The 12,518-nt window shown below is 27.0% G+C and overlaps 1 protein-coding gene across 3 annotated transcripts; it reads left to right on the forward strand.

Moving 5' to 3' along the window:
• The first annotated feature begins 5,041 nt into the window (after window positions 1-5,041).
• LOC123259351 (glycine receptor subunit alpha-2) lies at window positions 5,042-8,733 on the forward strand. 3 transcript variants are annotated; one of them, XM_044719792.1, is made up of 9 exons: window positions 5,042-5,457; window positions 5,628-5,772; window positions 5,844-5,926; window positions 5,993-6,136; window positions 6,203-6,285; window positions 6,573-6,707; window positions 6,793-6,893; window positions 6,961-7,281; window positions 8,358-8,733. In XM_044719792.1, exons 1-9 carry the CDS (start codon window positions 5,354-5,356, stop codon window positions 8,544-8,546), a joined length of 1,305 nt encoding a protein of 434 aa, XP_044575727.1. In that variant the 5' UTR covers window positions 5,042-5,353; the 3' UTR covers window positions 8,547-8,733. The 3 variants fall into 3 exon arrangements, with proteins under 3 accessions (XP_044575727.1, XP_044575728.1, XP_044575729.1); XM_044719793.1 differs by having other exon boundaries at window positions 5,045-5,448; window positions 8,358-8,732; XM_044719794.1 differs by having other exon boundaries at window positions 5,045-5,457; window positions 8,391-8,731.
• The last annotated feature ends 3,785 nt before the right edge of the window (window positions 8,734-12,518 follow it).

The raw sequence follows: 12,518 nt of genomic DNA on the forward strand, positions 1-12,518 counted from the left end.
CATTCGACTAACAGGGTGATTCTATTCAGTTTGGAGTTCAAAGTAAGAAATCTCATCCTCATAATTTTAAACTTTTTTTTCAGATCTAAAAAATTATCAGTAAGTCGTATAAAAATAATAAATCAATAAGTATATAGACTTACGTAAAATATAAAAATAAGCCTGAGGTCGATGATATCACAACTTGAAGAAAAAAAAAACTAGGCCCAAGAAAGTCTGACAAAAAGTAAAGATGAGAGGATAACACAGGCAAAAAATGATGTTAGGGACGTGTTATGAGGTCAGAGGAAGAGGGAGACGTGCTTATCGTATATCGCCTCCAACTAGACTCAATGTCTTTTTTTACCCCTCATCATTTCTCTCTCACTCTCTTTTAAACTCTTCCGACTAGCGTTCACCCCTACTAGCGCACATTTCTGTCTCTGTATTGCAACTAACAACCCCCCTTTCTCATTTCTCTACTTACGTTCTACCGGCTGACGTCCGCGAAAAAAGCACGTCGCTGAATCGCGTTATGTTACCAGTACATAGTACAACTACCCAAGGAGAAAAGATGTCACAATCTACGATAGACAGCCCTATAATCTAATTTATCAATCAATATACCTCAAATTATTTTGGAGCATCCAATTTATCATTCGGATATTGGATTTTTAAATTTTCATTATACTTCTTCAGTTCTAAAATGATTATAAAAAATTGAATAATAGTTTTTGATTTCAATCTTTAGTTTATTTATATTTAAGCTAACGAAGAAATGAATGATTTAATGATATCAAAATTGAGTTGAAGTTAAGTTAAAAATAAAATATCAAAGGATTCTATTTATAGTTGTAATTATATAATACTATATTTAATGTAATAATATATATGGATAACTGACGTCATATAATCATTAAATATTGGGGTAAGTTCAATAGTACATAAGGTGTTGGTAACTCACTACTACCAGGAATAGTTGAGTGGATGACTGGAAATACTCGAGTCCCTGTTGGAAATAAAGTTGGGTGCCATCTCGCACTCCACGTGTATAGACTCTAAAGTACGAGAAAAAGTATTCAGGAGTACAAAGAGAATATATTTATATATATCTGTCTATGGATATATCTATACATATTTGAGTAAAACTCGAGTCAAGAGAGATGTAGTTGCTTCGTCAAGTCATTCGAATACACTTGAAACATTTCAAGGGGAGAAGGCCAGCGAAATTTTCAACACTGTGCCAACAATCAATTCCTTTTCGCTATTAATTTCATCGATAATGTATTCTCTTTTTTCTTTTTATAGTCTCATTTTTGTTTAATAAAACAATAGATACATCAGCAATAATAATAAACACTAATAGCGTTTAAAATATTCAAGAAAACTGAAATAAATTCTATTATTTTGTAGAAATATTAAAGCGTTCGTGTCTCTTAATGTATAAAGGCAAGTATGCGTTTAAAAATGCATTTTTACCATTAGGGTCAAACGATATTTTATCAAATTTATGAAATTAATTTTACAGTAAAATTATGTAAAAGAGTTTTATTGTTCATCTTAAATTTTTCAAAACTTTTTTTTTACTGTGTTGAAGAAAATTTTCGAAGTTCAAAATCCTAATTTGAATGATAATTTAAACCAATAAACACTGAAAAAAAAAATGACTTGATTCATGACAATGAAACTTCAAAATTATTTTCTTCTTAAATCAAGTTATTTTTTTTTCTTTTCAGTACAAATTTTAAATATGCTTTGTAACGGGATAGATAGATAAATGTTTTATTTTATACCAAGGTCAGATGGCCAAACAGTAAATAACAAAAAATGCATGATAAATGTCAATGTATGATTTTAATAAAGCTTATAATATGTAAAATAATAATGGCTGTAAATAAAAATGTATAAAACTCCAATTAACTATCATTAAATATTTTTAAATACATACTTTGCTGTCTTAAAATTTAGTTTTTTTCGATTTGGTTGTTAACGAAGATATTTTTATATGCTTGATTAACCAATATGACAGGTAATTTTCTTCACAATTTAACTGTGAATAACCTCAGTAATTGACAAAAATTATAGATCCAAGTTAAATAGATAGTTATAAATCTTATTTTTGAAAACTTCAATACTATATGCGTTTATTTTATCTGGTGGCAGCTTTTTCCTTTTCAATTTTCATATGATTTCATATAAAAGATAAATTTAATACAAAACATTGTATATTAAAAATATATTACTTATTACATATTAAGATATTACTTTACATATTAAAAAGAAAAATTTCTAATAAAAATATAGACTATTATTATGGAGCTTAAGAAATAAAAATAAAAAACATTGAGATAAAATTAATTATTACATTGATGTAAGCAAAAAATGTTTTGCCGAGTAGACAACTTTAGAATTATATCCGATCCTATCGCTTCTTAAGATGTCTTCGGAGAGATGACGTCATCATGCGCCAAGAATTGACGCTTGCATCGATACTGAAACAGTGTTATTATATACATTAATATTGAACGATGCCCTCATTGTACTTGAAATAAAGTAATAAGAAAAAATATATTTCATGTCTATGAGTTAGCTGTAATTTAATTTAACTAGTTATAATTATTAATAGATTTGTAGATATTCTTATAAAGAAGAAGATGATAAAATTTCCATTGTGATTATTGAAATAATCACTCAGCAGTAGTACTTGATAATTAAGGTAACATTGTCATTGGTGTTTTTCAAGTATATTTAAGAAGTTCAAAGTATAATAAAAATATCTGCAAGCTTTTTGTTTAAAATGAGTCACTTGAAAGTTTATAACCCCGGAAATCCTCAGTGATTTTAAAAATTATTCAATTGATCTTATTTTAAAATTATTAAAGATTCTTTGTATTTGAGCATGATAGTTCTTTTGCGTTAAAATTAATATAAAGATAATTTTAAATCTGAGTCTGATCAGAAATGAAAATTTAAAAATAGTATTTCTATTAGACAAAAGAAGAAAAGTCAAGTGTACTGTATTAAAATCGCATGAATACGAATGTTGAAGAATAATAAAAAATCTCTTAGTAATTATCATTATAATTCTTAACTATATGATAATTGCGAACATTGTGTATGGATAAAAAAGTAGAAACTTTGTGAGCCCGAATACATTTCTCTAGCACCGGAGATACTTATCCTTAAGTTTCCTCGCTCTTGTTCATCATCTTCGTCCCTGAGAATCATCAAATCCACGTTTTTAAACAACTCACGAATCATTTGTACATCTATACTAACATAAGTATATTTAGTATACATCTACACATACAACATACATATATTGAGCTGAAATCTTTAGTACTATCATTCCCTGAGGAAACAACCCTTCTCTTTGAGAATACAGCCACTCAACTACAACTGGGCTTTATATTCACGGCACAATTTCAAAGATCGATCCATTGAGCAGCATCTTCGACGGTAACTTTCCCAATGACGCGGCAATTAGACTAATTGTATACTATATATATATAACAATCTATTTATAATACTTATTATTTTATCACTATTTCTTTTTTTTATGAGTAAACTTATTACGAATCTATAATTACGAGTTTTTAGTACTGACTTTAATTTTAAAATTGAACCAAATCTGGAAGATCTTGAATTTTTATCGAAAATAACAGTTTTTTAAACTCAATTTTTAGTTTAAATTTATTTACAACTGATTGCTCTGTTCCAACTTTATCCGTAGCATATTAAAAAAAAATTTCAGCCATTTAAAATGAAAAAAAAAAAAAATAAATATAATAAAAAACAGAAATGATAGTTTTCTTAAATTCTAGCATAAAATATTTTAACCCATGAAAATAATATTTAGGGTTTTTTTTTTAATAATAAAATATTTTTTTTAAGCTTATTAAAAATAGAATAATTTTCAAAAATGTTTACTTATTAATAATAAAAAAATTTTTTTAAAGAAATGATGAATAAATAAATAAATTAAGATTTTTGAAAAATTGTTTGTTTTTAGACATAAAATACAGAAAAAATCACTAGACTTATGTAAACTCATGCGCTGATAGAAGGATTTATTTATATAAAAAAATATTTGTTAATAGTTAACAAATAATTTATTAGAGACCACTTTTTAGTATTAAAAAAATATTTGTTAGTATTTAAAATAATTTGTTTGTATTTAATAAATCTGATATTCATTTATTAAATATTAATAAATCTTTTTAAATACTAAGAAATATTTATTAAAGACTAAAAAGTGGTCTTTAATAAATGATTTGTTAAATATTAACAAATATTTTTAACTATAAATAAATCCTTCTATCAGTGTGTTATTAACAATTTTCGGTAGACAGAGAATTTCTTTCAACATTCAAAAGCTTTAAAACTAATTGAAAAATTAATTTTCACCAATTTCCATGATTATAATCATAAATCCTATGTAAAATAGAATAATTAAAATTTATTTTTCGATTTTTTATACCAAAAAAAAAAAAGATGACCTTAAAATTAAGCAATTATCAAAAAGTCTTACACCCTCATTAAAATCAAAAATATTTCCAATATATAAATTAAAGTGTCATAGAAACATATGCAGATGTATCTACGCCAAGCATTGATATTACCGGCTCTTGAAGCTCAGACTCGTTATTTTTTATTAGATCAACGCAAATAATTTATAATAATATCATTAATTTATTATTTATTAAATAATTCCGAGACTAAAAATAATAAAAAAACAGAATAGTGGGAGATATACTGCATTGAAGTAAATTGAGGAGAGGTCACGGGTAAGATATTCCAGAGGGATTATCACTACGGAATTTAGTTTTATTATTTCATTCTATTTGCTGTACTTTCATCCCACATTCGGGCCCATCTTAGTAACATATATTGGAACCAGTGACTGGTAACAGGGGTGAGAATATTTAGTAACTAAAAGTGACTGGTAGGACGATGAGAGGTTACCGTTAAAAAAAAAAAAAAAAAAAAAAAAAAAAGATTGAAAAGAAAGGGTAGATACACTTTAAAGCTTTTCCGCCTCTTTTTTACCACCGTCACCACCCTTAGCTCGTCAGTGCCTACTCGGTAGCTCTTTAAATCTCCCACTACCAATTGTGCAACTTCTGCAAAATCTCTGCAAGAAGTTTCAGTCGTTGAATGTGTCTCCTCGCGACTAGTTACCAAAAATTCACTAATTTCAAAACTTTGTCATAATCATTGTTAGTTTTTTGATTGTGTTCAACAGTAAAAAAAAAAAAAAAAAAAAATAAATAAATAAAAAAAATTTATGAGTAAATTAACGAAAAGACACGTGATGTGTACACATAGTTTAAAAGTTTAATAAATAAACAATAAATTTATTTAAATAAAAGTGATGTCAAAATTTTGGAAACGCGGCTCTGCCGCGTACACGGATGTTCATCTTCTCATTTATCTTCTCCTACTCACTGGGTTTCTCATCAACGATACGTACGCTCAGTAAGATCGCTTCTGTAGTCATGGCAGAACATTTTTGTTTTATTAATTATATAGTGTTTATTTAAATTAAATATTTTATTTATATTTATAGAAGAATAGCAATCAGGCGCAATTAATTTATTGTAGTCACAATAATTAATTAGTTAATAGTTTTGTTAAATATCTTGCAGGAAGAGTTTAGAATTTTATGATCTTCTACCAGAAGACCCGAAATTGTATGACAAAATGAGACCGCCTAAAAAAGATGGACAAGCGACTACGGTTTTTTTTCATGTTACTGTTATGGGTCTAGATTCTATTGATGAAACTTCGATGGTATTATTTTTCTAAAATAATTAATATGACAATGAGTATATTAAAATTTTCATTAATATTTCATTTGTTAGACTTATGCTGCTGATATTTTTTTCGCTCAAACATGGAAAGATAATAGACTGCGACTTCCTGAGAACATGACTTCTGAATACAGGTATTTGTTCATTTTTTATATTTGAAGTTAATAATATTTTTATGATTAAAAAAAATTTTTTAAAAGATTACTAGAAGTTGACTGGCTGAAAAAAATGTGGAGGCCTGATTCATTCTTCAAAAATGCTAAATCGGTAACTTTTCAGACTATGACCATACCCAATCATTATTTGTGGCTTTACAAAGACAAGACTATTTTGTATATGGTCAAGTAAGATTGTTTTATAATCATTTTGTTTTGTAATTTGTTATTTATTGATGATTTTTGTTTGTTCAGATTAACGCTAAAGTTATCATGTGCCATGAATTTTTTAATTTATCCCCATGATACTCAAGAATGTAAGCTTCAAATGGAGAGTTGTAAGTAAAGATAATTATTTTCAATAAAAGTCAAAACAATTTTTCTTCTTCATCTTCAGAACTTTGTATCATAGTAACATAAATTCTGAAAGAATAAATTTTTTTATGTCTCTATGATAAAATACTTGGGTGCTATATGGATGTATAATAATTAATAGCATCCACTTTTATATCATCTGTAACGTGAAATAATAATATGTAATATAAATATAAACATAAAAAATCAAATATAATTTTATAAAATAAGATTGAATAGAAAATACGTAATTAACAAACTCGGTCAACAGTGTCGCACACAACGGATGAAATGATCTTCCAGTGGGATCCAGACGTGCCCCTAGTTGTTGATGAGAACATTGAGCTACCACAATTGCAGCTAGTTAAGAACTATACTGCAGACTGCACTCAAGTTTACTCAACGGGTGCGTGCTATTTATTGTTAATGCTATTTAATAATAAATCATTAAAAAATGGAATGACGTACTGTACTGAAATTTATTTGACTAGGTAATTTCACATGTCTTGAAGTAATATTTGTGTTGAAACGACGACTCGGATACTATTTATTCCACACATACGTACCAACGTGTTTGATTGTCATCATGTCGGTAAGTTAATTATTAATTAAATTATCAATTGAATTGTTGTGGATTTTGATTGATAAATTGCTTACAGTGGGTGTCATTTTGGATAAAACCAGAGGCCGCACCAGCTCGAGTTACTCTTGGCGTGACATCTCTGCTGACATTATCAACGCAGCATGCAAAAAGTCAAGCGTCTTTGCCTCCTGTTTCGTATCTAAAAGCGGTGGATGCTTTCATGTCTGTTTGCACGATATTCGTGTTCATGGCGCTTATGGAGTATTGTTTAGTGAACATTGTGCTGGGTGATAATGATGCTCCCTCAGCACCTAAACCACCTCCCCCGCCTCCGGCTACTACGTCAACCAGCACTGGTGATACTAAGCTTGATAAAATATTTGATATTGCTTCTAAGGTAATGCTTGAATGATAATTATTTTTTATTGTAATATAGCTTCTGTGCCTCGGTGAAATTATAATTTTTAAGAAGATATTTACCTTGTGAGATTTATTAACGTAATTTTACTTTTGACAAATCAATTTTTCGTTTTTATTTTACTAATTAAATTTTGTGGTGAGCTATTTTTAATCGTTTCTTATCGTATAAAGTTGTTAGTGCATACTTCTTTTATATTAACGGTTTAGTATTATCAAATTGCAAGCTCTTTTTATTAAATTTAACTATATGAAAATATTTAAAGTCATTTTTAGTAAAGTTCTGCTTATAACAAATATGAATTTATTATAAAAATAATTAGATTGATAAATCACGTTATTTAAAAGTTATCGTCTTTACAAAGTTTCATACATAGTAATCGACATTACAGGTTTTTATAAAAATCGACTTACTGACAATAAAAATTGTTTTTGATTGTTCTACTTATCGTGCAAAAGACAAAAATAATTTTCGAATCATAAAAAGTCATTGCATTCATTGGCTTCAAATGGTTGATCAAAAATTTAATTTTTAAAAACTCAATAAATTGCATTTTTTCGACTTTTAAAAAACAGATAAATTATCAAAACAATAATTATTCATGGAATATTTGCATAGAAAACGATTTGATATAAGTTAATCAATTAAGAATTGTAATGCAATTTTGAGCGGATTTTGAATATTTATTTTTTTATTTCTTCTTTTAATATCTCTCGTCTGTATTTTTGATGATACTTATCAATTTCATAAATTATAAAACAAGTCATCTTCTTACTGAAGAAAAATTATCAGAATTAAAATTTAATATTAAAACTAAATGGTGATATGATAATTTCAAATCTACTAAATTTACATTTTAATAATCCAAATTAAATATAAGCCATTTAAATGACAATCAGAAGGTATATGTGCTCTTAATAATCAATGGTTTATTAGCAATAATAATATAAAAATCAAAATGATAATGATAGTTATAATTGAATTTATTCATCGAGGCATAGAAGATATTCAGCAATAAACCCTGAAGTTCAAAAGTTGTGATTACTGTCACACAGGAGAACGCAATGTTATTATCGGGTCGGTCACAGAAGTCTGCAACTTTAGCACCACCACCAGGTCTTACGCCTGCTCAAAAAGCAAGATTGCGAGCCCTGAACATTGATCGAACCTCAAGAGTATTTTTCCCAGCTGTCTTTGCTTTACTCAACGTCACTTACTGGATAATTTTCGCTAAATACATCTAGAACAACTGGCGAGAACAATATACGACATTACCAAATATATATGTTACATTTGTACATATGTATGTCTTCAACGGTCTCGCCGCTGCCGTCCGAAGTCCTGTCGTCTAATAAATTATATTATTTTAATTCGTACTTAATAATTATCAAATAATCATTTATTAGACGTGTTAATAATAAATGATAAATAATATTGAATAATTTATTGCTAATGTTTGTTAATTAATGTTTAAAAAAGATAATATATAAATAATATATTAAATAACGTGATATTATAATATTCGGCTTTAACGACTACTGGATAGTTTTATATTTATTATTTGATTTTATTCTTCATTTATTCGAATAAAAATCTTCAACATTATTCATTCTTCAACTTGATTCGCATATAAGATGAATTAGCTTTTGCTTACACAAATAAATTCATCATCTAAACAATTATTCAATATGTTATCATTTTTTCTGTTTATTTGTTTTACTATTTTTTAATAACGATGATATTAAATAATTTAATACTTAATTTTAAATGCGATTATAAATATTTAAAATTTAATTAGGAGATAAATTAATTATGGATAAAAATTAACAGACTCTTCAATTAAAATGAATTAATGTAAAATATGAATTAAAAAAATAAATAAATATCTATTATGAATATTTATGGGTTTTGTGTATTTTTTATTTTTTTGTGTTTTAAGAAAAACACGTCCACTGAGCAAATATTTCAATAAATTTGAACTGAATTTTATTTTGAAATTTTTCTTAACATGCTCGTGAGTACATTAATGAATTAATGGGTGCATGTTATTATTAAATTGTTACTAGATTTTTCTTGCAATTTCAAATGATGATTCTTTCCTGAGTTGACATTATATACAATGACTACTCATGCGGAAAAAAACAGTTGAGTGCACTCTAAGTATAGACGCTAATTATAGACAATAGTTGTCCAGTTGTTTTAGTAAAAAAAATAAAATAAAAAAATCGGTGTTTGAAACTGAAACAAAAAATAAGTAAAGTTGAATGAGAATGATACTAGTACTTGTGTACGCAAAAGACAAGGAAGACGGAGGCAATGGCATTTTATAAATTATTATCATAACCGGAGAGAGATAGCTCTAGATATCAACCCACGCTTCTCTTCCTTCCTCTTTACTCTATACATTGACTATTACTTTAAAAACTACTTTTTTCGTGTAATGTATATTATTTAATAGTCAATATTTGTTATATTAATCAATAAATATTTCAAACACGAGCAAATTTTATTATTCATCTACTTTTTACAAATATTATGTTACTTTTTTCTTTAAGCTTTGAATTTTGTAAATTTTTTTTTATCAAAAGATTATGATGTAACTTAAAAACTCGTTGATTACAATTTTTTTATTGTATTTTGAATAACCTTAATAATATCTATGATGTAAGAAATCATTATTTCAATTCAATTTAGTATTTTAGGAGCTTTTAGTAGAAAAAGTTGAATCACAATGTAATAAAATTTGATTAAAAATTTTTGCTATAGAAAAATTTTTAAATGACCTATTTTATACTCTTTAATTTTATTTATAAAAAATTAAGTCACTCCATTTCACCTTCACCTTAAACAGAAAAATTCTTAACATTATTCAAAATTTATAACCATGTACAGGAAGTGAAAATTAGTCATTCATAAAAAAAAAAAAAAATAAATAAAAACAATTATATAATAAAGGAAATAAATAAAACTTAAATGCAAGTGTGCTGCATGTGTGAAATATCACCTACCGCATTTTATAACGGGTGTCTTTTAAAACATTTCATTTCCGTAAACTCAAAAAAAAACTCCTCATCAACGAAAATAAAATCAAAAACTCGGTTCTTTATTTCGTTGAGTAAATAAGCGAATAAATAGCATGGATTTTTTGAATTTATTTCTGCTTACTGGTATGCAACATATGCTAAAAATAATATCGAACACCCTTTTTATTAACTTATATCACTATACATGAGTAGCCTTGCAAGATCCTTATTCGGTCAGTATTGTCAGTAAGCTCAGCCTCTGGCTATTTTATATTAAATGCCAATGACCGTATTTTTCATTTATTTATTTCTTCTCATCAAATTAAACATGTAACTAGATTGAAGACATCTTAGCAAGTGAACCTAGAATATGATAATTATTATTTAACTAAAAATAACTGATGTTATTAAAAATTAAAATAAAACGCAAACCTATGGTGAGCATTAAAGATTTAAGTGCCGACAGGAAACTTACTTGCGTTGACGCCTACGTTAAAAACGAATAACGTTACGATGAAGTATGAACGAATTAACGAACAGTAATTTTAAGTGCAAACCTTAAGCGCATTTTGATTAAACTTAATTTCTTTAAATTAGCTACATAAGCAATTTTATTAAATTTCATTGAAGTAAAATGAAATATGAATTCTTAGAATTGGAATCAGAGTTTGGAGTAAAAATACATTTTTTAGATTCTTTTAATTTTAGAATAATTTGGAAGGAGTTTGTTAGTACAAGTACAAGGGCGACCTAGACGCGTAAAAGATTTAAAGGGAGAAGAGTGTTATAGAGAAACAGAGGAAGGTCGGAGGTCTCAAAGATTTCAGGCTCATGAAAAACATCTGGTTTCCCAACCAAGACACTGTGACACTCTTTACTTCTCTGTTCTATGTCTACGATACGACATTTTATGGTCTACAAGACGTTTACTTATATATACCTATACATACGTACATATCTATACAAAACGAGTATAGTTTCATAGTCTCATAATAAACTAAGCAGGCCAACGGCTTATAGTCTATGAGTACATTTTTTTTTTAATTTTGGATTTTAAATTTTTAGAAAATTATATTCCATTGATGCCAATATTGATCATTTATTAAAATTAATAGATGTGTTCTATTTAATTGTTGAAAATAAATTTAAACAATTAAAGATAATAATTTTGAATATTGGTAAAGTTTCAAAAATTATTAACGATGAAAGCTATTGAATAATTATTATGGATTGCAAAAGAAAATTGCATGCATAAAAAAGTTGATTAATTATTCAGTTATTGAAACAAATCTGTTTCAATTTATTAAAAAGTATTATATTTAAAAATAACTCTTAATTCAAAAGTAAATTTATAAGATAATTAAAAAATTCTTTAATTATATAAAATGAAAAAATAATTTCCAATGACACTAACTTTTACGCTTAAAAAATGAACACATAAAAATAAGCACACACATAGTTTTTATTTGAATATTTTTTTACTTTACTTTTAAAAAATTATTCAAGATGATTGCTAGTTAACAAAAATTAAAAAATTTCCCAATGTTTTAAATGAAAGTAAAACCAATTTCTTCAATATTCCAAATTTGATAAAGAAATTACTTCAATTTCTAATTGTATTTATTTATTTATTGTAAAATGAAAAAAAAAATAGTCAATCATTGATAAGCTATAAAAATGCATAAAAATTTTTAAATCCTTTAGTCTTTAATATTTTAAGTTCTAATAAACATGTAAAAATATATAAATTAAAATAAATAGTAAAAAATTAGAAAATCTTTTAAAAAATATAATATTTTGATGCATATATGTGTAGTCTGAGTCTCGGCGTACAGTTCTAAGAGATTTAATCCCTCCCACAGTGTGTCGGTGTTTTACCCCGTGATCCCCCGCAATATGACTAACCTTTGTCAACTCTCTCTAACATCCAGTGAAACCAGACTGTTGATCTTCCTCGACAGCATTTGCTCTCTGGTTTGGCTGTGCGGCTGAGAGCTGAGTGAAGGCGCACATACAGCGTGTATATTCTGTAGTGTGTGCTGAGAGTGCTGCAGCCGCTAGCTGCTTTGGAGCGACAGCGTGAGTCGCGTCTAACTAAATAAAAACTATTCTCCGTATACTCGCATTTTTAGTTTATTATTTTTATTTTTGTGTCCAACTATATCTTCAGCGCTCGAAACTTTTGTTATTTAT

The sequence above is a fragment of the Cotesia glomerata genome, linkage group LG2, assembly GCF_020080835.1.
Source record: "Cotesia glomerata isolate CgM1 linkage group LG2, MPM_Cglom_v2.3, whole genome shotgun sequence".
NCBI lineage: Eukaryota > Metazoa > Arthropoda > Insecta > Hymenoptera > Braconidae > Cotesia > Cotesia glomerata.